Consider the following 22297-nt stretch of genomic DNA (forward strand, 5'->3'; position numbering starts at 1 on the left):
CCCAAAAGCAACCATATCCTCGTAGATCAAATCTTGGCATACCGAAACCAAGAAGCGTATTCGCGGGATCAAGTCTGCAGGACCATTTCTGTGCCCCATGAAACTGCACAAGACGTGGGGGCGGAAACATCCGCAGAACACGATTCGTTCAGAATGCAAGGAGAACAATTGACCATGTGCAATGTATAGCTGAGTATAGCAGAGAGTTTGGGGTATAAATTGCTGGTTGTTTCTCTTCAATCTGGTCATCGCAACAATTCAAAGATTCCTCGATCATTCCAAAAGTCTTCAGATCAACCCTCCAGTCCTTCAACCTTCAACCACCTACAATATGCGTTTGATTCACATGACAATGGCTCTCTTCGTCGGAGTAGCCCTCGCCTCTCCAGTTGAAGTTGACAAGAGAGTGGTAGGTTATGCTTCTACCTTGAGATGAAAGCGATCTAACATATCGGGATGTATAGCCGACAAACAACTGTTACACTCTTTGCAAGATTGATGGAGGAGTAAGTTTATTCCTCGCTTTACCAAATGCGGATTCCGAGCTAATGTTAACGCTAATCAGAGCAGTGACTATTGCCTCAAGAAATGTTCAGGAAATTAGAGCCGGCTCAATGTGGAGGACGGATGAGGGCATTGAAGTTGAGGGGACTCATGTTTGACGGTAGTCTTATGAATTGAATACGCAGCCATAAAGCCGATGTATGTACAGGCATTCCAATGATTATTGAGGTAGAGGTCAAAATCGATCGGATTGAAAAAACCCAAACCTACTTCATTCAAAGAAAGCTTCTTGGCAGGCGGGAGACATGTGTGTATTCGATGCCATTTCTCCTTTGTCATTTTCCTCTACCTAGGTACCTACTTGTCTAAGAGAATCCCGAGGTAAAAATTTTCAAGGTTGCTTCTTGACGAGAAAATAAAGGAGTGAATTCAATGTAGTAATACACGAGTCAAAAGGAATGTTGACACACTGTGAATGCGCCTCAATTACAACATCATCCAGATATTAGGAATGTATCAATCCATATCCGTTAGCCAGCCTTAACATTATTTCCCTATGGACGCCTGGAAAGAAAAGAAAATATCAAATGATTCAGAAACATATGATCAAAAAGAAATACGTTGCAACGTGGGGCATCTCATGGGATAAAGGCGTGACGAGACCCTTGCATATGTCATGTCGTTAGGGGTGATAAGTGGTCAACCTTCACGCTTGCTGATTTAGCAAGTGGTGATGAAGAGACCGAGACTATGAATGTGGTTAGTTAATGACCGAGAAGAAAGGGTAGAAGAGACATACGGAGAGGGGTTCCAGTCCTGGAAGAAGTTGAGATCGGTACCGCTGGAGGCCTTCAACTCGTATGCGACGGTCTGACCGGCGGGACAAGCGAAAGTGGAAACAACATAGGAGTTTCCAGGCGAGACAGTGATGTCACCGAAGTCCTTGGACACGGAAGGCAGGCTGCTGAAGGTGGTAGACTCGTCGACAGCGGAAGAGAGCTGGGCAAAGTCGATCTTGCCATCACCGCTGAAGCTGAAGGAGGAAGTCTCGAGGTCGTGAAGCTCGGGGAAGAGGAAGACGAGGCTGCAAGTCTTGCCAGCATCGGAGGAGGGGATATCAAAGTTGAAAGCACTCGAGATGGAGGAGCTCACGGTGCCGTTGAAGGAAGTACCAGCCGCGGAGTCGGGCGACTCAGAGTCAACGGGGATGATCAGGTGAGGAGTCTCATAGCTGCCAGTGGTGAGAGTGGTAGGGCAAGAGTCCGTAGTGGATGAAGGTGTGGAGGATGCGGAGCTGGCAGGGACAGATGCGCTACCAGAGCCACTGGGCTGAGAGCCACTACCCCCACCGGAGGGAGCGGGAACAGAAGCCGATCCAGAGGGTTGAGAGCCGCCGCCACCGCCAGACTGGGAAGGAGGAGATCCACCGCCGCCAGATGGGGCAGGCATGCTAGCGGAAGGAGCGGGCTGCTCGCCGGAGCCACCGCTACCACCGGGGAAGTAGCAGCGCAGCCGCAGTCAGTAACAGTGACAGTGTTCACGACAACGACGGGAGATCCAGGGAGAGGGGACTCGGAAGGAGAAGAGCCGGAGCCTTCACCAGAGCCAGATGCAGGGCTGGATGGCTGCGAGCCACCACCGCCACCTCCGGAGGGAGCAGGGACGGAAGTTCCAGATCCAGAGCCGGAACCGGAGCCAGGGCTAGAGGGTTGAGGGCTACCACTACCTCCACCGGAGGGAGTGCTACCTCCACCGGAGGGAGTGGGAGTGGAGCCAGAGCCTTCACCAGAGCCGCCAGAGCCAACGGGAGTAGACTGGGGACCAGAAGGGGAAGGACCGGAAGATGACGAGCCACCGGAACCAGAACCCGCGCCGTTGTTGGAGCAGGAGTCGGTACTCAACTCCACGTTCACACAGCCAGTGACATCGGCCTTGTTGGGAGTGGTGTAGACGTTGAGACCACCGTTCTGTCCAGTGGCACAGGCAACGAAGTCGGTGCTGCCATTGAACTCAAGCTGGCCTTGAGCGTTGATGGAGAAACCAGGAGTAGGAGAAGCACCTTCGTCACACTGGAGCTGGGTAGTGGGGGCTGTTGTCCAGTTAGACTTGCCATTACGTATGAGAATTGAATGTCATTGTATAACTTACGAGTGAGAATGCAGCCACGGCCCTTGGCATCAGTGATGGCACCCTTAGCGTCGATGCAGTACTGAGCGGGAGACAGGCTGTTGTCACCGATGCGGTTCTGGCCATCGTCCAATTGGCCGAGTTCACCAGAGGCACCGCCAGAGGAGGTGAGGTGGAAGCAGCAGCTATCACTGCGGCCAACAAGGGCGTTGGAGCCGACAGCGAGAGCAGCGAGCGTGATGAATGTCTTCATCGTGACTGCTGATCAGCGAAAGTGAGAAGTGTGTAGCGAATGAACACAGTGGGATTTGACAAAAAAGAGCTTTCAGATAGAATGATTTTCGAACCTATGAGAGAGTACGAGAGAGAGAGAGAGAGAGAGGTAGTGTAGAAGAAGAGGGAGATCTTTTATAAAATGAGGTGGGGGTTCCCATTAGGGCTCACGGCAACTACGAAGGGGAATGATGATGGGGCAGGCACCGGCAAAACTCCCCGAAGCAAAATCAAATTACCCAAAAAGCATAAACAATAAATAGAACCTGTCAGCCATGCGATCCGTGAGACCCCGGCCAATCTCGAGCTGTACAGGTCCGAACCAGCCGGAATAACATGCGCAACGAAATAGTCGACGTCATCTCAAACAGAGATCCAATCCCTTTGAACTATGGAGTTGGAATATATGGGTGCTGCTCCACCTACAGCCCCGATCTGATCATCGACAACGATCACTGGCCAAGTGTGAGCTGTGTGGTGGACCCTTTCCAAGTCCTGGGGGCCTGCTGGTATCCACGGAATCAAAAGTTCAATTATGAGTGGCGATACATTATTTCCATGGATCATTACTTGCTTTTGACCTCCGAGAGGCTGAGGGCGTTTGCTTGTTCAGATGAAACGGGTGCGAATATACTTCTTCCATGGACGACCACGGGACCTCGCAACTTTGATTGAATCCCAATGTTACCAGATGGCTGGGACTATACGAAGCAAGGTACCTAACTCTCTGCCTCCAGCTTTTAACCAAAGTAGCTAATGGTAAATGGTAAATATTGTCCGCTCCGGGGTATATTTGGGTTCCAAGGTTATCATTCTACGTAACTTGTACGTGTGTCAAGGGCAACCTCAATAACAAGCCAAAAGACACATAATTAAAAAATTCTGTACCTTGCAAAGGGCTAGACCACGGGGATCATCAGTGACCGAGACGTCTCCGATGAAATCAGCCTTAGATTGTGATAGTTGCTGTGGTGGACTGTGTGACAGAGCAACGGTGGAGCTAAGCCCTGTACACCACTACATGCAATTGGACACGGTCAAGTGTATGACATCAAGAGAAAAGCAAGATACACAAAATACGAAGAAGAAAGGCATTGGACCGTGAAGTGGAGAAAACTATTTTCGTTCATTGCTGGACCACGGATCAGTTACACAACTTGACAAGCCCTTGGGGGGCCAACTCCACGATGCAATCAACAAAGCCAGGTTTCTATAGTAAGCTGCTCATACCTTGTGAATTGTAGGCAGCGATCTTGGATCCTTTGTGTGTTGTACAGAGACCAATTGCCTACAGGTGCTTTAATGTGCGTAACCATTTACGCCCCACGACGCGTGTCCGACATTATGTAAACCCATTTCTTAGACCGATGATCAATTTGAGGTTTTGATTCCAGACTTTGCTTTCAAAGTGTATCGAACTAATGATTTTTGCGTTCTCGTTCTTGTTTCGCAGATCAATAAAAATTTGCAGGGTACGGCAAAGAATTCTACAGAGGTTGCGCGGTAATTTCGGCGCAGGCACAAGTCGCCATGTGTTCAGGAACCAGGCAACATGAGGCCACACATCAGTTACAATGACATCAATCGGAAGTTTCGGAAATTTGCTTGCGGGGCCTAAGCTGTACAGACAGCACATTTAAACAAGCGACTGTGCTCATGCATTCCACACCAACCCCACAGGGACATTGGATACTGCCTAGTGATTAGAATAGATTTCTTGGCCGTTGAAAAGATCGTCCCTGGACGTTGCGTTAAGTTCGCTGGACATGACCACGCAGATCGCGCTATCGACGCGACTGGTTAGTCCAACTTGGAAGTGGGCCTCGATGTAATGGCTACGAGGTCGGACCTCGGAACATGACATATTTTATTTACATAACTCCAATACGGAGTACTGCGTCATACAATGTCATATCAGGTGTTCCAAGTCAACGTACACTTGTACGAAGACAGTGGAAGTAAATGATACTGTACAGTAATTCACTACGCTAATTCATTGACAGAAGAGGTGAGTCCAATTCGGCAAAGAAGCTGGCCCAGTCCACCGAAGGTGAGTCCACGTTCTCGTCAAAAACCTGCCAGAGGTCATCCAAAGCAGGCAGAGTTGGATCCATAAAGTTCCCACCGGCGTACGAAGTAGTCAGTGCGGTACACGTAGGATTGAGGGTGCGCTGCGGTACCGATGACTCGGTGTTGACATGACCGGACTGCGCCAATTGTTCGCCAGCGGTTGAAGCCGACGCACTATGTTTCCGAAGGACGGTTTTGAAAGACTCAAGAAGCCGGCCTGCAAAGGGGGATTGCTGCTTGGCGTCTTCTAGAATTTTGAATGCTTCGAAGATCTCCGCTCGACTTCCTTCTTTCTCTTGCTGGTGGCTGTTACGTCCACAGTATTCTATGAGAAGGACAATGATGGCGACACATACACAATGTAGCATACCGGAAAACTTCAGGCGCGCTATGACGAAGGGTATCATCTCTTGGGAGAGTTGTTGCTCGGTTCTGATGACCATCCGAGCTGCCTCCAAGCACGCTTTCTGTGAATATTCGTACGCCGAGTCTTTGGAAGCATGCGACAGATAGGGCAGATGGAGTCTGCATCTCTGCGTATTTAGTAGAAAGTTGAGGATGTATCGTTGTGTGATAATTCCTGTTGATACCCAATCATCACACTTGGGTAAGTGTTGCGAGTCGTGGGATAACGAGAAGAACGAGGGTAGACTGTTGGCGAATTCACAGATCTTGCGATCGATTTGCTTTGTTATCTCGTAGGCCGGTGTTCCAGGATCAGAGATTCCAAAAGGGGCACTGTCTGTGATCTCGCGACAAAACTCGCCCAGACGGATTCGCTGTAGACAATAGGACATCGAAGTGGGCTGGTCAGCTGGTCGCCCGATTGCGGCCATGCCATCCACGACATCCTCATCATTTACATTGGCAGGTTTGTTGGTCATCATTTGGGATGGCATAATAGAATATGTCCCTCTTTGAGGCCCAGATAACTGGGACATTTGCCTGTGTCTCGGTGAGCGACAAGGGTACTCCGTACACAGGCCAAGATAGAGCGAACTTACCAGTCCGTTGCCACGAGATACCACCATACCCTCCTATATATCTCCGCCCTCGCAGAAGATGGTGGCGGCATATCAAAACCAGAGTTGTTTGGATGGTCGACTCGATGCATTGCCAGTTCTCTGGCAACAGCGATGGCGGTAGAGACCATGTGTCGAGCCTGCGAAGCAATGCCAACAAGATTAGTCGTAACGAATATCAAAATGACCATTGCCTGGACATCCTCCACAGATTCGGAATGCTTGTAGCGTGAGTATTCGAGAACCTCTGTGGCAAGCTTCATCCACCGGGTGGACTGTGAATTTGCTTCTGTGACCGATGTGAAAATACCATGGTGCATATCACGCTCAGTCCAAAACGTAGTGGTTGTAGCGAGAACTGCCATGAGTAACGAAACGTGCCCGACTTTGATAGGCTTGCTTTCTTCAAGTCCTTGGTAGAGATTATCTATCATAGACCGCAGAGATGGAACATGCACCACATGGTGTAGATGGGTTAGTTCTGATATATACTTTTCTGCAACGATTTGGGCTTCTTTGTGTCGTGGCAGCCAAATACACTTCTTTCTGGGAGAATCAGCCCGAGAGCTCTGGGAGTTGTTCAGAGCATTCTGAGCATCACAGACTCGAAACTCTAGTTCGAACTTCAACAGAGAACTCTATTATCAAGTTAGTGACATGCTCAATGGTATCGTCGCGGTGGGTATTCGCCTACAGTTGAGCCTGGAGACGTGATCTCGCCTTCAAGCCAGTTGACAGCAGCTGCAGATGATTGTCCTTTATGCATCATATATGGATGCTCAAACTGCCGAGTAGGAGGAGAAGGCACAGACGGTGACTGGGCTGTAGCTTGTTCCGAAAGAGTGGGTGCTTTCCCATGGCCGATGACGATATCTTCCAACCTGCGTAAGCGGGCCAGCACATCTGAATTTGAGGTGAATGAAAGCTCTTCAGGGTCACTTTGAAGACCCGGCGATGATGGCGTGGGATATAATTGACAGATTGTACCCCGGCTTGTACAGTTCGAGCACGGGAATTGCCGACTACATTTCAGCTTCCTCGAGCGACAAAAGTGGCATGATACCGGACGTGAGCGCGACGATTTGGCAGTAGATTTCTCTATCCGACTCATCTTTAATCAAAATCCTCAATATGTTTCTAAGAGAATAGATGAAAGTTCCAGAGCTGATGAGATGGAGTTGGGGGCCGGATGAAGCCGACCAATCAGAGATCGCAGAATCCGCGGAAGTTCCGCGGTCTCCGTGAACTATACTAGGCCGATGTACTCTCCGAAGAGGCGGCCCCGAATGGGAAAAGGTATATAAGTAGTGGTTGATTCATCTGAATCTAATTCATTATATTCAAGACAGATCAAACAGACAACTTCTTTCTCAACTTTCCAAAAACCGCATTCTCAGCACAATGGATCCAATCGTCGCTCAAGTCCGTGCCTTGGCCGAGGCCGCCGACGAAGAAGGCCGACTGAATATCATCAAAACCCTGCGCCAAGTGCAAGCTGAGCTGCAAAGTCCAAAAGATAGTCTCATGGAGATTGCTGGCTCGGTGGGTATCATCAAACCTTGAAATTGTCCAATACTAACAGTTCTAGGGCTTGATCAATGCAATGCTTCGCGTCGGCGCGGACATGGGATTATTCAGCCTACTCGCAAGCAACAAGACCCCATTGAAGGTTGATAGAATCGCAGAGTTAACTACGGCCTCTCCCCAGCTTCTTGGTGAGACATTCATGGTTGCTGTCACTTTTAAAATGCTAACTCGATCGAACCTCAGAGAGAGTTCTCCGCTACCTTGCTGCCACAAGCATCATCAAAGAGACTGGAGTCAATGAATATACTGCGACTAAGCTCACCTATGTGCTGGCTGACCCCAAAGGCGAGGCCATGATATACCACGGGTAGGTACCGATCCTTTCTCCTGAAACGTCCAGCATTCTAATCTAAAAACCTGGGATGTAGCTTTGACACCCATGGACCTGTGGTACAAGCAATGCCCGATTTCTTCGCAGAGAACAAGTACCAGGATGTCACGAGCAATACAAACACGCCCTTCCAGAAGGCTCACAACACAAAGCTCACTTCATTCGAGTGGCTTGTCCAGCATCCGAAGCATTTTGAGAACCTGCAAAAGGTCATGACATCTCTTCAAGGGTCAGAATGGACCGAAGGCTTTGAACTTCTCGACAGAGAAGCCCAGAAGATTCAGTCTGGTGTTCCACAAGCATCCGAGAAGCCGTTCTTTGTTGATGTCGGTGGCGGTCATGGTCATCAGTGCCGTGAGCTTGGAAAGAAGTACCCAACCCTTCTCGGGCGAATGGTCCTTCAAGACCTACCCGAGGCAGTGAAACAGCTTGCACCCATAGAGGGTGTCGAGGTACAAGCTTACGATTTCTTCCAACCTCAAACTGTTACTGGTGAGTACCTCAGAATATCAGTTAACGAGATCGAATGGCTGACTGGTTTGCACGTTTCAGGCGCCAAATTCTACTACCTTCGCAGAATCATGCATGACTGGCCCGATAATGAGGCCGCGGCTATCCTTCGGAACATCGTTGCTGTTATGAACGTCAACTCCAGAATCCTGATCGATGATACCGTGCTCCCTGACACCGGCGCGAATTGGCAGTCGACTTTGGCTGATCTTGCGATGATGGCCTTCGGCGGTAAAGAGCGAACTCGGGCCCAGTGGCATTCGCTTGCCAAAAGTGCGGGTTTGCGTGTCGAGCAGATCCATACTTATGTTGCTTCGACTTACACTGCGATAGTGGTTCTGGCGTTGGAGTGAGAAGACAATGGGTGGTTGTTTGCGCTGCTTGAAATTGTCGACAAATCAAACTTGTTCCGAAAATAGAGGGAAGTATCTTGGTAGGAGGTACAATTTTGAATTTGGAAGATGTCTGGAAATTTTCTGTGACTACCATGGGGTTGAAGCCCGCACTGAGCCTCGCTCTGAAATTCCGGCAAGTCTGTTGTTCTTGATCGTATGCTCTACCTAAAGCTCGAGCTACCCAGCATTCTAAGTTCACCTTCACTTTTTGTATTCTATTGCACTTAACCCTAGATCGGAGCATCTAAGGGTTTTCAACAGTAGAACAGATTCATCATAGCTCACACGGATATTTCGACTGTGGATTCCTAACTTCAGGCCACCACAAAGCCCGGGCAGGTCAATGTGAGACATTGCTGACGGCGTATGGCTCCTGCCCATGTTTTGACATTACTTTATCCTCGATGGATATGCATATCAGCTGTCAATGCCGAAAGGCGGCGAGGGCGTGCACATTTTAGTGCCAGAATGGGTAAACTGGCTGTTTAGGATACGCTCCTGTTGATGGATAGTTCTATTTGCAAGTGTGCCATGGATGGACCTTGAAGAAAGCAATCAATCAGAATCCATTCGTATATTCCATATAATGCGTAAAGAAGCTTCGCTGTCACGGTGGACCCTTATCTAGTGTCTCGAACCAACGAGCGAATAGGACAAAGTCTTCTCGTTTTCGTGTCAGACGGAGCTACGGAGTAGCGTCAGCCCCAGAAGTCTCTGCTGCCTAGGTCTCTGGTCTTTCTATTACTGGGACCAAGAAGCATTGAAATGGGCCTTAATGGGAATTTTGAATGGGATCACCCAAAGTGCTTGTGCAGTATGGCTGCGCGACGAGCAACGGCTGTGACCGCACTCAGTCGAACCAGTTTAGATGCCACCCGACGTGGAATCGGCGTCCGTGCATTATGAAACCTGTGGCGGGTATAGTAGCGGTCAAAACGTCTGACATTAACAACAGCAATGGGCATATTACCGACCGTGCTTCCCGCGGCATTGCACATTTGGGGAAGTCTCTTTCAGACCGGCAGTAGGTTTGGGAGATGCCAAGGAGCTCTTGGAGCTGTATGGTACAACTGCCATCAACCGAGACAGTGTAGATTGTGGGCATTGAGAGCTGCGGCATGCTGCAACTGCGCGTTGGGAGTACTGGCCTCCTCTCTGCCTCGAGCTCGCGGACTTGAGTACAGAACTGTACGAGCTGCCTGCGAATCAAGGAGCAATCGGTGAATCGGAGTTTCACCGAGATAGGCTGGTGGATATGATCGTCCAATATGAGACTCAATTTCCGGAGGCAAGGAAATTTTATGCATATTCGTTAGCGCAATGGTGGAAGAAGGGGCATCTACGGAGTATAGCATTCAGAGATGATAGTACTCCGTACTCCGTAAGGCGATAAAGGATTGACTCCAATCTCTCGCCTGATCTGTTTTGTACAAGCAATTAGCGCGGTCGGGCACACCTTTGTTCGACTTGATCTGTCACATCGGCGATCAGCGTAGTTCAAATAGCTTTCTTTTCTTCCAGAAGTCGCGAGTCGCAAGGGGCCAGCTGTTCTCCTGTCACCGTAGCATCCGAGCCCTTGCTGCGAAGGAGACTCGTGCTCGCGTACGGAGTAGATGAAGGTAAAATGAGCAGTGGGAAAACGTATCCACCGTGCGGATCTCCCGTGCAGAGGCCACGATCCCTGGGGAAACAATCCAAAGGCTCCAGTGATGTAGTAACGGATTAGCAGTGGGCTAATCAGAGTCGCGATCGGCACGTCGAGGCGCACTGAAAGAAATTTGATTGAAGGAGAGGAGAAGTGACGCTCACAGCCTCCACCTGCCGCGCCATCTATTCTGGGCTGTCTCGGATTTCATGTGGCTGAACCCTTTCTCTCATTCTTTTTCTTCCTTTCCATTCCGATGATCGCGACGGCCCATCATGTACATTCCTCAGAAAAGGGCCGATACTAAGAGGAAGAATATAATATTTGTTATTGTACGTCAACCCTACCCCTAACCCGTTGATGTTGTGCTGACTCGGATAGTCTGCGGTGTCCATCATCTTCGCAGTAACCGTCTTGGTGGGCAGTTTCTTCCTCGCTCGATTCCTTCGACAGCGCTACGAAGAACCCAAATATCTACCCGGCAACTTCCTCAAGACAAAGTGGAAGAAATGGCGTCCCGGAACTGCTGCCTACGGGCAAGTCCCCAGTCGACGAAACCCAATCGACACCTCGTATCGCGGAGCGGCCCCAGAAATGCAAACAAGTGAGGCTCCTCGTCGGGAGACTTCTATACGTTCAATCATGACCCTCCCGCCCTATTCGTCGAGTCCGAAACCGACCGAACAAATTATCGCCCGAGAGGGGGAGCGAGGCGGAATGGACATGGTTGTCGAATACCCCGAGACCGCCGAAGAGCAAGAAATCCGACGGGAGGACCACATGGACTCGTTATACCAGCTTCGCCTGCAGCGTCGACAAGAGCTGGCCGACCGTGAGGCCCGCCGGCGGGAACGCCGGGAAGCCCGAGACCGCGGCGACTATGCCCGCCTCGAACAATTAAACGCCGAGACTCGCGATCGGGCGCAACGTCGCCGCGCTGGAACTAACAGTACAGCCGACCTAGCGACAGCATTGACCGAACACCAAGCCCGAGAGCGAGACAGGCGAATTTCGAGTGTTAGCTATGCTGAACTCGGGCGCGTCCGCCATGACGGCTCACGACTGCGTGCCGACTCGCAAAATTCTGAGAACCAGGACTCTGATAGCCGACCGCTCCTGGCTCATGACTCTAGCTCAACTGCGCCGTCATTCGATCCCTCCAGTTTCAACTCCCGAGTTCAATCTGTTGCTTCATCAATCAGTGAATCCACCGCCACGGAGCTGGATCCATTAGCGCCGAGTTCGACCCGTGGCTCGAGCCGACCAGTTTCACAGAATGACGAGGAGGATTTGGGGACTCTCAACATCCCACCACCTCCAGAATATGACCACCTGGACTGGGGCGATGCGCCCGCATATCAGAGTCCAACTACCGAGCGTTCCGGCCAGCAGCTGCCGGCAATCAATCGCTTGCCTTCGATCCATGTCAATTTACCGAGTCCAATGGCTGTTTCTCCCATCACGCCGACTCAGAATCAGTTCCCGAGCATCGATGAGAATCAATCGACTGCACCAGGAATCCGGGTAGTGTCTGGTAGCTCAACATCTACCATCACTCCCAACACTACTACTTAATCCGCTCCAGTTCGCTTCCTCTTTTCACCCTGGAGATGCATCTGGATATTGTTTATATCTGCATTTCACCGTTACATCTGAGCATAAAGCACGATTTACGACCTGTATTAGCATCGTCAGAATGTGGCCTTCCGTCTGTCCTTCAGCTTTGGCTTTTTGTTTTCCCAGCGTCGCGCGTCACTTTCATCGCGTTTTTTTCGACTAGCAAGGCGTTCTGTGTTTTAGTGGCCTATCCACATATTGACTGTTTAGTGCTTGATTCCAAGCACGAGTATCTATGCTGAGACTTGTTGGTAGTAAATTTTTGCAATTAAATTCTATACTTCCATACACTCTTTACCTGGACATTGGTTATCTGCTTGATTGATAGCCGTATACTTGTATCATGATCATCACCAAAAGGCCAAGTAAGAAGGGCTACCCTCCTGCGTCCGGGTATACAGGAGCTGGCTAACTACCTCATCTCCACGGTTTTGTGACTCTTCCAACAACCAACCATTACACGAACAACACGGGAGGCCAAGATAAGTTTGACAGCTCTAGCCCATCAAAAGATGGGGTCAAGATGATAATCTGATTAAAGATTGGACTCTGATTGGAAGCCCTGCTCATATATGGACACTCGACCCCTCGCGGTATTGCCGAGATGAGGGGGTAGGAAATAACGTCGGACAAAGACGTACTCCAAGGGCTCCTCCAGATTACTTTCAACACAACTCCTACGTCTAAGACCAACTTGAACCACCATGACAATCGACCCAGTCCTCGCTACCCAGCCGCAAGAGCGCACCAAAGCTCACTGGAACGACCGTGTCGTAAAGAAACGCACCAGGCAATTAGCTCTCATTCCTTCATCTTGGCACCTTCCATCGGCGGTTTTAGAGAACCCACCTCTTTCAAGTGTGGAGGTAATCCGTGGAAGCGGAATACTTTCTCCAGATGAGCTAGCATGGACCGAGATAACAGACATCCGCGAGCTCGCCGAGCTCGTCAAAACTCAGCGTGTGACAAGCGAGAAACTGACAACAGCTTACTGCAAGCGTGCTGCGATTGCACAGCAGTTGACCAAATGTCTCACGGAAATATTCTTTGACAAAGCTCTGAGCCGTGCAAAAGAGCTCGATGAGCACTTACGGAAGACGGGTGAGGTTGTTGGCCCTTTGCACGGAATTCCAATCTCAGTGAAGGATCGGTTCGATGTTGAGGGGCTGGACACCACCGTGGGTACGTTATGTACATTGTCTACTTCTTCCTTTTATAATGCTGATTCAAATAGGTTGGGTTGGTTTAACCAACAAGCCAGCTACATCCAACAGCTCGATTGTGCAGCTGCTCGAATCTATGGGAGCAGTGCTATATGTTAAGACAAACATTCCTCAGTCACTAATGGTGGGATATCCCCATCTCAAGATTGATTTCAGTTTTCTAATTTGCTCCAGATGGCCGACTCGTACAATCATGTCTTTGGTCAATCTGTCAACGCCTTCAATCACACTTTGATTTCTGGCGGAAGCTCTGGCGGCGAGGGTGCTCTTGTGGGTGCTGGGGGCAGTATCCTGGGAATTGGCACCGACATTGGCGGTTCTATCCGAGTTCCTTCAGCTTTGCAGGGCCTTTACTCCATATTTCCGACGACAGGACGAGTACCGTGGGACTGCTCATTGTAAGTCATAAATATGGACAGCATCATTATCAAGATGCATGCTCTAGTATTGACATATACCCAGCTTACATCAACATTACTTGATACCCCCTGTTGCAGGACCCATGGCCTCGTCTCTCGCTAGCACGGAGTATTTCATGGAGAGCCTTCTCGCGTCCGAACCGTGGAAAGTTGACGCAACCGCCATTCCTATCCCATGGAGAAAGGATCTCGCAACTCCTCCAGCTGATCGAAAGCTGAAGCTGGGGGTTATCTTTGATGACGGTGTTGTCAAGCCGCAGCCACCTGTTGCAAGAGCGATGCGTGAGACTGTAGAGGCTTTGAGGGCTGCGGGCCATGAAGGTAAGTTTTCTCAAATTGCCTTTCTATGTTTTGACCAGGTGACTGAGCTTCGAAAGTTATTGAATGGGATACATCCCTTCACTTGGCCACCACCAACCTGTGGACGAAAGGAATTCTGGCAGACGGCGGCCAACACTGTCGCGCCCTATGCGACCTCATCGACGAACCATTGATCGAGGGGATGATTGTTGGCACGCCAAAAGATCTTCTTTCAGTCGACGAGCGAGAACAGGTATGCTTCGTGAAGTTCTTTGGAATCTAATATTTGACAGACATCTTTTTTTTTTTTGTGCGTATTTATGGTCTAACTCTCGAGAAATAGTATGAGCATACGGAAAACACCATTCAAGCAGCTTACTTGAAGCAATGGACTCATTCAGGAATCGATGCCCTTATAATGCCAGTCTTGCCGTGGGTGGGCTACAAACCCAAGACATGGGTCAAGAGCAAGCAATGGTTGGGCTACACAGCTATGTGGAATCTGCTCAACTATGCAGCAGTCACCGTCCCTGTCACAAATGCGAACAGAGATCTTGATTCTGTAGGTGCAAATGGGGGCGAGTGGGAAAATCATTCCATTAGGAACGAGTCGGATGCTTTCAACTATCTGCAATGTGAGTTCTTCTTTTTCTTTTCCGGGCGTCTGCTCTGGGTTGTGGGCTAATTATATTTTAGATGATGTTGACCTTGTTCATGGGATGCCCGTTTGTGTGCAAATTGTAGGAGGGAGGTTTGGAGAAGAAAAGGCCGTGGCGGTTGGCAAAGTTGTTGATGAGCTGATGAACCAGAGGTCCTGTCCATGAAATGATAGCAATTTAAGGTTGGGTTGCCGAAGGTATTGGCCCATATATTCCAGCAGTGCTGGTTCATTGTTCTATTTGCCTCAGTAGAGATTTGGAGTAAAGTATGCATCATAAACAATTTCATTCACAGAAGAAATATGTATGAGGAACTTTTCCTCTTAGCTGTAGAAGTTCTAAGCAGCCACAGATCATAACTAGATACAAACAGGCCGGCCTTGCCGGCCATGAAATCGAAGCCCAAAATATGTACCAAATTCAATATAACAAACCTAGAATTCAAACTCCTTGCGGAAGATGTTCACATCCATACCGGCAACCACCTGGTCGGCCAAGTCCCTCCGACCCATTTGGCTGAAAACACGACGCAGCGTATCATACAAGTTAGTGCTCTGGTTTTGACTGATGTGCAGCATACGCTCGAGACGCTCATCGTCCAGACCATCGGGGTGGACTCCATCATTGATAATCTCACGAGCACGCTCGCGACCCTCTTGCTCCACAACCCTGTGCATAGATAGGGCACCGAGGAGATGCTGTGCGGCTTCGGGGTAACAGCCAATGTTGATACATGAGACACCGAGGTTGTAACGAGCGCGCACAAAGTTAGGGTTGATGTTGAGAGCTTGCTCGTAAGCTTCAATTGCCTCTTCTGAGCGTCCAGAGTTGGCTAATGTGGCACCGAGACGGTTCCAGAGAAGATGGAGTTGTTCTTGCTGGTTTGTGCTGCCAGACTCGGTGGAGGCCAGAGCTGCGGAGAAGCAGTCGACGGCCTTCTCGTATTCCTCGGCACAGTAGAATAGGACACCTAGACCGACCTGCACGTCTGGGTCCATCTGCGCGCCTGAGGGCGAGAGCTGGGCTGCTTGGATGAAAAGCTCTGTTACGCGATCGTGCAAGAGCTGTCTGTCTGTGAATCCGAGGTCCGCGTCACCGGAGACCTCCTTGGGGTCAATGATGGTGGGGTACTTGTTTGACAGCCAGCGCTCGAGTGTGCGGTAGGCAGTGGAATCGTAGCCCTCATTTGTGTATGAGACAGCCAGACCCATCAAAGCATCTAGATTCCCTGGCTCGACCTTGAGAGCCTGTTCCAAAGCTCGGATGGCCGGAAGTTCCTTTTCGTTCTGCGCCTGCGCAGAACCCAGCATTGTCCAAGCGTGCACATGCTGGGGGTCTTTTTGCACGGCAGCTTCAAAGGCCAGCGCAGCAAGGGAGAGGTTGCCACCCTCGCGCATGATCTTCATTCCCTCTTCGAATGGATTTCCGACGGCCGAGTAGACATTATCCTCCTCAAACATGTAGTCGCCAAGTTGGGGATCACGGAACCGGGAGTTCAGGCTATCAAAGCCCTCCCAGTCACCCAGATCTCCTACATGCACGCTATCGGTAACTTCGAAGTTGTCCTCTTCGGCAATTTTCCTGCTCGCGGTCTCAGCCTGGACCCGTTGCCAAACAGACTCAAAGGCATCGGTGGGCACTGACCTGTCCAAATCATTCAACTCCGCCTCCATAGCCGCGTTGGCCGCATCGTCCGTCTGGGCATCGTCGACAGTCGCACTATCCATCTGCGCAAACTGTGCCTCCCAATTCTCATCGTCAAGCTCGACCATTCGCTCCTTGCCCTTATCCTGTGCCTGTGCGTCCATCGGCTGCTGCATCCCCATTTGTCCGCCCATCATGGGCCTCATCATTCCCATTCCTCCCATTCCTCCCATGTACCCGCCACCCATGGCCATGGGCCGCTGGTAGCCCGACATCATAGGCGAGGCGGCTGTCTGTGGGCTAGAGGTCTGCGGCATACCCATACGGTTCTGCTGCTGGAACCGAGCAAACTCTGCGGGGTTGAAGCCGGATCCGTTGTTCATTTGCCCGGGGAACGCAGCCTCCATGCGCGCCTGCTCGCCTGTGTCGAACTCCGCCGCCCATCCGGGTGATCCTGTGCGGGCAGGTGCCGTCTGAAAGTTATCCAGCTCGCGGCGCATGTGCTCCATAGCGAACGGCTGCGGTGAGGGTCCGTTCAATTGCTGGCCTGGTTGTTGCATGAAATCGTCCATCATCTAGTTTCCCGTCAGAGTCGGTCGGTTTCTTTTCTGACTCTCTAGCTCACCTGGTCCTGTCCGGGCATCATGTTTCGGGACCGCATGCCTTCTTGCATGCCCGGTCCATGGCCCACCAACCGGTCGCGCTGTAGTGACTTGTCATCTTGAACGTGCTTCGTAAATTGAGTGAGGGGGTTTCCCGCCGTGGAGCATTCCGCGCCACCAAGGAAGGACATGGTGTGAATCTGTTTGCGGGTTCTGGGGATTGAGAAAGAGGGGGTTCGGAGATAGTATGGAAAGGTATGGTGTTTCCCCGGGGTGCCTCTGACGTGGGGTCAGATTACATTGATCTTTCCGTCAGCCGAGGTTGGGGTTCCCCGACAGTCACGTGGTGTATTATAAATACAAGCTCAAATTGGCATTAACTATTGTACACAGTTCTTTACTGATATTTAGGATTATACATGTTTACTCCTTGGCCGCGGGCTCATCCATATCACGGGCCACTGCTGGCTGGTCTTCTGTTGGCTGACCTTGCTCATCGGCCTTGCGTTCCAATGCTCGGCCCTTCTTCTCAAGTTTCTTCTCTTCGTGACGAGCGTGGTTTTCTGGGGTCAGAACCCTTCGCTTTGCGAAATTGGCGATGAGCTTCCGGCCATAAGGAGCCTTGCGACTGAGCATCTCCTTCGCAGCGGATGCAGACTGCAAGTCAGCGAAGTCCACGTGCCCGAATCCACGTGGGAGACCAGTTCGACGGTCAACGGGAATGCGAACATCCGTCACACCCTGAATATCTTCGAAAATTTCTTGCAGGTCCACATCTGTCAGCTCGTAGGGGAGGTTGCCAACGTAAAGGGTTTTGCTGGGGTGCTGCTCAGTGCGGGTAGCTCTGTACACGGTATTGGCGTAATTCACAACGATCTCGCGTCCTTCGAAGATGCCGCCATTCTGCTGGGTGATAGCATTGGTGGCTTCTTCAACAGTTGTGTATGTGACGTAACCGAATCTATCATGCGTTAGGGCCCAGTCCTGGCACTCGCCGGAGGTTGATACAAACTTACCCTTTGCTCAGTCCTCGAGCATCGTGCACGATCATGGCACTTTCCACAATACCATACTGCTCAAAATTCTTCCGTACATCCTCGGCTGTGACATCAAAGAACAGGTTTCCAATGTACAGCGTCGCCTTTGGCACAGGACCGTCGCTGAGGAAGTCGCGATTGCGGCGTTCGCGGGGCCTTTGGTCCCGAGAGAATCTATCGGGGGTGACAGTCTCATTGAATGTAAATTTGGGACCGTTCTTAGATCCGTCTTCAGGCCCATCGGTTGAGTTCCATCGTGTTTGGACGGCTGACGGGTAGGCAAAACGGGTAGCGGCAACAACCGATGTGGACGGGGCGCTGCACCTTGATGGCGAGATCAAAGTGGAGGCTCTGATGGACGACGAAGATGCATTTGACAACTGGAGCCGAGAAGCGGCCCGGCGGAAACAATGCCTGGAAGAGAAGTCGGGATTAGCATTTGCCCATGTTTCGTGTCTGCTGATATCATGTAGGAAAGCCTCAATCACAGGAATTCCCAATAGTACAATCAGACACTCACATTCTGTTGGATTATATCACAAGTCCTCGAACTTGATCTTCTTGAAAAGGATAAGGTTGATGTAGACGGGTTCTGATGAGGCCAATGACCTTTTCCCGCGCCGATAGGACAATTTCCAATCACGTGACAGAGATAGGTATCGCCTTATCTCCTTTTGCTTGAAGTCCTGGAGGTCTCCAGCTCTCCCGGGCTATGCCCAGGTGGTCTCTGATCCATGAGCATCAACTCATCTGTCAATGTAACACATTTACTTTGGGCTTAAAATATAGACAGTATTGCAAGAGTGGAATTTTGTCGTGACAATATGGTATGATACATATAACCAATTTTTCGCCCCATTGTAATCTTGTAGATAGACCTTTCTCCATAACTGCTCCCATTCGGACATTTCAAACTTGCTGGAAAACAAAATTGACAAACAATTTCGGCTTGGCATAACAAAGAACGATCATTCAGGTATCAAAAAATGTAAAAAAGGGAAATCGGAGGGGAAAAGACAGAAGAAACAAAGCCGCCTTGACACTATAAACAATCTGGCATGGAGATTATTCACAACAGACCATTAATTATTGGGCGCATTAGGATCCCGCCATAATCTTTCTGTCCCTGGTACTCCACTTTCGGGGCTGATGGATGACGGTGAGAACATTGTGGGTAGTCGAGAGGCACCGTTTGCAGCAGGATTTGATGCTGGCACTGGTGGCACATGCGATGTAGCAAGAGGACTGGACAACGAAGGTTGAGCAATTCCCGTGGACTGCTGATTCGCTTGCCAGAATGGATTGGATGTGTCGAGTGTTGGGTTTTGAATGTAAGTATCCCATGCATCCTGTAAAGTTAGCCTAGACCACGAGGACACCACAGAAGTTGAAGACTTACCCAGTCAAGATTGACTTGCATGTCTGGCATCTGACCAAACATGCTGGTAAAGGGGGAGAGCGCTCCCGGCATTTCAGATGCACCAGGTCCAGCCCCCATCGGCGAATCACTCATCTTGAACATTGGATCCGCGAAGGGGGTCGTGCCAGGATTCATCGGGCTCATACCACTGCTCAACAACCCGAGTGTCATAGCGGCATTTTGCTTCTCGTCTGCGGGTTCGAAAGCCGCACCAGGGGTATTCTCAATTCCTTGTGTTGGCAAAAGAAGCTTGCTCAGCATGACACCCAAAACGCTGGATGCCTTCCAAGCTTCCATGCTGACATCTCGTGTCTCATCCCAGATCTCTTTGGTTAAACGGATGGCGGTCATCATCTCCTCGCGGCGTTCTCGGCCCCACGTGTAGACATCTCCAGATGGACGACCGGTATTCTGCATCTGAAGACTGTGGGACAGATCGAGGCAAACTACTGTCGCTGCGAGTAGGTAGTCGGTAGAACTGAGGGATGTGATCCTGCTTGAACGACTGCGCAGACGGCCATTGCGCGTTTCGGCATGCAGGAGCGCTTGCACTCGGAGGAGCTCCAGCGCGGAGTCAATGCAAGTTCTTCGCGAAAATGTGAAACGAGGGTTTTCGCGAGCGCGCACTAGATATGGACGATGTAGCACACATTGTGCTTTGTCATATACTGCCATAACCTGCATCTGTTAGCACCATACAATAGCGTAGGCTCGAAAAAACTTACGGAATATCTCGACATGATGAGATTGATGGTATCTACCTGGCACTCCTCCATGGGCCTGATCTTCAAGTGATCTGGGATCAGATCCCTAGCTTGGCGCAATTCGGCGTCAATTTCCATTACTTTTTCGTATGGAGCGGTCGAAACAGCGGAGCTTTGCTCAACCACACGGCCGAATGCATATGTCAACCGCGCCTTCGCGATTAGATATGCGATGGGGGTAGGCTCAGACAACTGACGGGCCGGCGGAAGTTCTTTGCAGTCTTCATCGAAGTCGTCGTCGTACAAATTGCGTGGAAGCTCAGTGTCACTATCCGAATAGCGGACCATGCTCGGCAGCCCGACTTGGAATGAGAACAGTAGATCGGCATGGCGAACCAAAGTCCAAACCCGCCTTCGCATCTCACCCTGGAAAGGCGTGATGTTGGGGAACATTTTAGAGTCACGGTGGTAGCCTGATCGCATCGCGAGACGAACAATGACACCAGTCATGACCCAAACAGAGACATCTGCCTCTCGAGTCTGGGAAAGATCACCATATAGGTGGAATATGAGCGCTTCGATCAAGAAAGGATGTGGTTTTGTGTAGTCAGCCAAAGTTAAGCACTCTGCGACCGAATTACGGAAACCTCCAGCCATGTCCATAGACTTGCCACGGAATTCAGGAAGCTCGTCACCTTCCTGGTGATAGGACAGCATCGCTAGCCTCATCAATCCGAAAAGCATGGCAATCCAAACGAGCTCCGTTTTGGTGGGATCCTCCCAATGTTTATTGTACTATACGGGTCAGTAGAGCACAGCAAGTATTTTAAAATCTGAACTGACCTGTGCCTGGAAGGTTGGCCCATGAAGAATGTCTAAAGGGGGGTTAGAATAAAGATCACATATCCAGTGGAATTGAGGGATACCCACGAGTCACAGGGTCGTAAGAATTGAAGTAGCGAGCTACAAGAAGGTCAGTTGTATATTTGCTGGGTAACCCAGCCATGATCTCGGAACGACTCATGGGTTTCATGACACCAAACAACAAAGTCGAATTTGGAGCATCACTAGCAGGCTGAGCCGCTTTGACCTTCTCCATCTGTTCGTCCATTTGTTTCTTGTGCGTCGTGAAGAAATTCTTGACCTCGGAGATCTGTTCAGATTAGCAGGGGATCAGACTAATCCAGTCGTCGGACATACATCATTCAAAACAGAAGCCCAGTGGGCATCGCTAATGTAGTAGGACTTATTATTGTCCACTTTCATGATACCAAACGACTTGGTAACTTGATCGGTATCACTCTCCTCGGCGCCCTCCATCTCATCCTCGTCGATATCGAGCTCATGGGAGAAGCGCGTCGACCCACCACTGCTTTCTCCAGAGATGGCAGCCATGGCAGCTGAGGGCCCAGCTGACTGAGATCCATTCGTCATCAAGGAAAGTACCAATCCTTCTAATCGGTCAATACGATTTTGCATATCATCGGGCGAGTTTGACAACGATTGCTGAGGCTGATTCCTCTTTCGCGAGGTCGTCTGTGCATAGTTACACGATGCAGCGTCACCTCGTTTGACACAATTTTCACATGGATTGGATCGATTGCATTTCAGCCTAAAGCAGTTAGAAATTATTTATTCTGACCTGATCTCGGGAACATACTTTCGATGCCTGCATGGCCCGCAGGACAGCGGCACCCGGTTGCGTTTCCGAACGACTCTGTAATCTGGGGAGTGACCAGCACTTGACGAGTTCGTGGAGGGGGGTGTGGGAGTTGGTTTGGTAGGGAACGGCATGATCGCGTGTGATGAATGATGAGGTTTGAGATTCGAAATTTGATGGTCTTTTGCGCGAGCTGTGTGTCAGCCACACAGACGTGTTGACCGTTTGATTGATATGTGGGACTGAGATAGGCGGCAGCAGACCGCGCAACTTTTCCGTCGAGGTTGATGCGCACTCAGTTGTGCCACAGGTATTTATCCAAAATTTGCAAATTTCCTCCGTCCGATGCAGTGTTTTGATTTGCGCAAGGCTCGGACGAGTTCTGAGTGGGTTTTCCTCCCAAAGATCAGAATGAAGTGGGAAGGTGGAATTTCGCGCGAGTTGGGGATTAAAGCGTGTGGCTAGGCACCAGTATCGAGCTTGATGCTAGGCGATTTATCAACACAAGTCAAATGTGATCAGAGTGTTGAAACCAGATCACTAGAAAA

The 22297-nt window shown here is 50.2% G+C and overlaps 8 protein-coding genes across 8 annotated transcripts; 3 read left to right on the forward strand and 5 right to left on the reverse strand.

Annotated features, from left to right (window-relative positions):
• Positions 1–1224: 1224 nt before the first annotated feature.
• On the reverse strand, positions 1225–2884 carry N7506_000903 (putative GPI anchored cell wall protein; the record flags this gene model as incomplete). The annotated part of the gene is made up of 4 exons (XM_056950199.1): positions 1225–1252; positions 1304–1990; positions 2077–2593; positions 2653–2884. 4 exons carry the CDS (start codon positions 2882–2884, stop codon positions 1225–1227), a joined length of 1464 nt encoding a protein of 487 aa, XP_056816114.1.
• A 2008-nt stretch (positions 2885–4892) lies between these two features.
• N7506_000904 (fungal specific transcription factor domain-containing protein) lies at positions 4893–5861 on the reverse strand (the record flags this gene model as incomplete). Its single annotated transcript, XM_056950200.1, has 1 exon — positions 4893–5861. The coding sequence occupies one exon, from the start codon at positions 5859–5861 to the stop codon at positions 4893–4895; it is 969 nt and encodes a 322-aa protein (XP_056816115.1).
• Positions 5862–5974: 113 nt separating this feature from the next.
• On the reverse strand, positions 5975–6430 carry N7506_000905 (fungal specific transcription factor domain-containing protein; the record flags this gene model as incomplete). The annotated part of the gene is made up of 1 exon (XM_056950201.1): positions 5975–6430. One exon carries the CDS (start codon positions 6428–6430, stop codon positions 5975–5977), a length of 456 nt encoding a protein of 151 aa, XP_056816116.1.
• Positions 6431–7397: 967 nt separating this feature from the next.
• N7506_000906 (Winged helix-turn-helix transcription repressor DNA-binding) lies at positions 7398–8777 on the forward strand (the record flags this gene model as incomplete). The annotated part of the gene is made up of 4 exons (XM_056950202.1): positions 7398–7538; positions 7585–7711; positions 7767–7890; positions 7952–8777. The coding sequence occupies 4 exons, from the start codon at positions 7398–7400 to the stop codon at positions 8775–8777; spliced, it is 1218 nt and encodes a 405-aa protein (XP_056816117.1).
• Positions 8778–10739: 1962 nt separating this feature from the next.
• On the forward strand, positions 10740–12039 carry N7506_000907 (uncharacterized protein; the record flags this gene model as incomplete). The annotated part of the gene is made up of 2 exons (XM_056950203.1): positions 10740–10796; positions 10846–12039. The coding sequence occupies 2 exons, from the start codon at positions 10740–10742 to the stop codon at positions 12037–12039; spliced, it is 1251 nt and encodes a 416-aa protein (XP_056816118.1).
• Positions 12040–12785: 746 nt separating this feature from the next.
• On the forward strand, positions 12786–14847 carry N7506_000908 (uncharacterized protein; the record flags this gene model as incomplete). The annotated part of the gene is made up of 7 exons (XM_056950204.1): positions 12786–13263; positions 13316–13428; positions 13479–13702; positions 13767–14044; positions 14101–14276; positions 14367–14658; positions 14720–14847. The coding sequence occupies 7 exons, from the start codon at positions 12786–12788 to the stop codon at positions 14845–14847; spliced, it is 1689 nt and encodes a 562-aa protein (XP_056816119.1).
• A 269-nt stretch (positions 14848–15116) lies between these two features.
• Positions 15117–17119, reverse strand: N7506_000909 (tetratricopeptide repeat protein; the record flags this gene model as incomplete). The annotated part of the gene is made up of 2 exons (XM_056950205.1): positions 15117–16901; positions 16952–17119. The coding sequence occupies 2 exons, from the start codon at positions 17117–17119 to the stop codon at positions 15117–15119; spliced, it is 1953 nt and encodes a 650-aa protein (XP_056816120.1).
• A 232-nt stretch (positions 17120–17351) lies between these two features.
• Positions 17352–21883, reverse strand: N7506_000910 (uncharacterized protein; the record flags this gene model as incomplete). The annotated part of the gene is made up of 9 exons (XM_056950206.1): positions 17352–17889; positions 17945–18488; positions 19155–19314; positions 19365–20063; positions 20111–20884; positions 20933–20964; positions 21020–21242; positions 21290–21701; positions 21750–21883. The coding sequence occupies 9 exons, from the start codon at positions 21881–21883 to the stop codon at positions 17352–17354; spliced, it is 3516 nt and encodes a 1171-aa protein (XP_056816121.1).
• Positions 21884–22297: the final 414 nt, after the last annotated feature.

The sequence above is a fragment of the Penicillium brevicompactum genome (genome assembly GCF_028827555.1).
Source record: "Penicillium brevicompactum strain IBT 35665 chromosome Unknown utg000001l_segment0_segment0, whole genome shotgun sequence".
Taxonomy (NCBI): Eukaryota; Fungi; Ascomycota; class Eurotiomycetes; order Eurotiales; family Aspergillaceae; genus Penicillium; species Penicillium brevicompactum.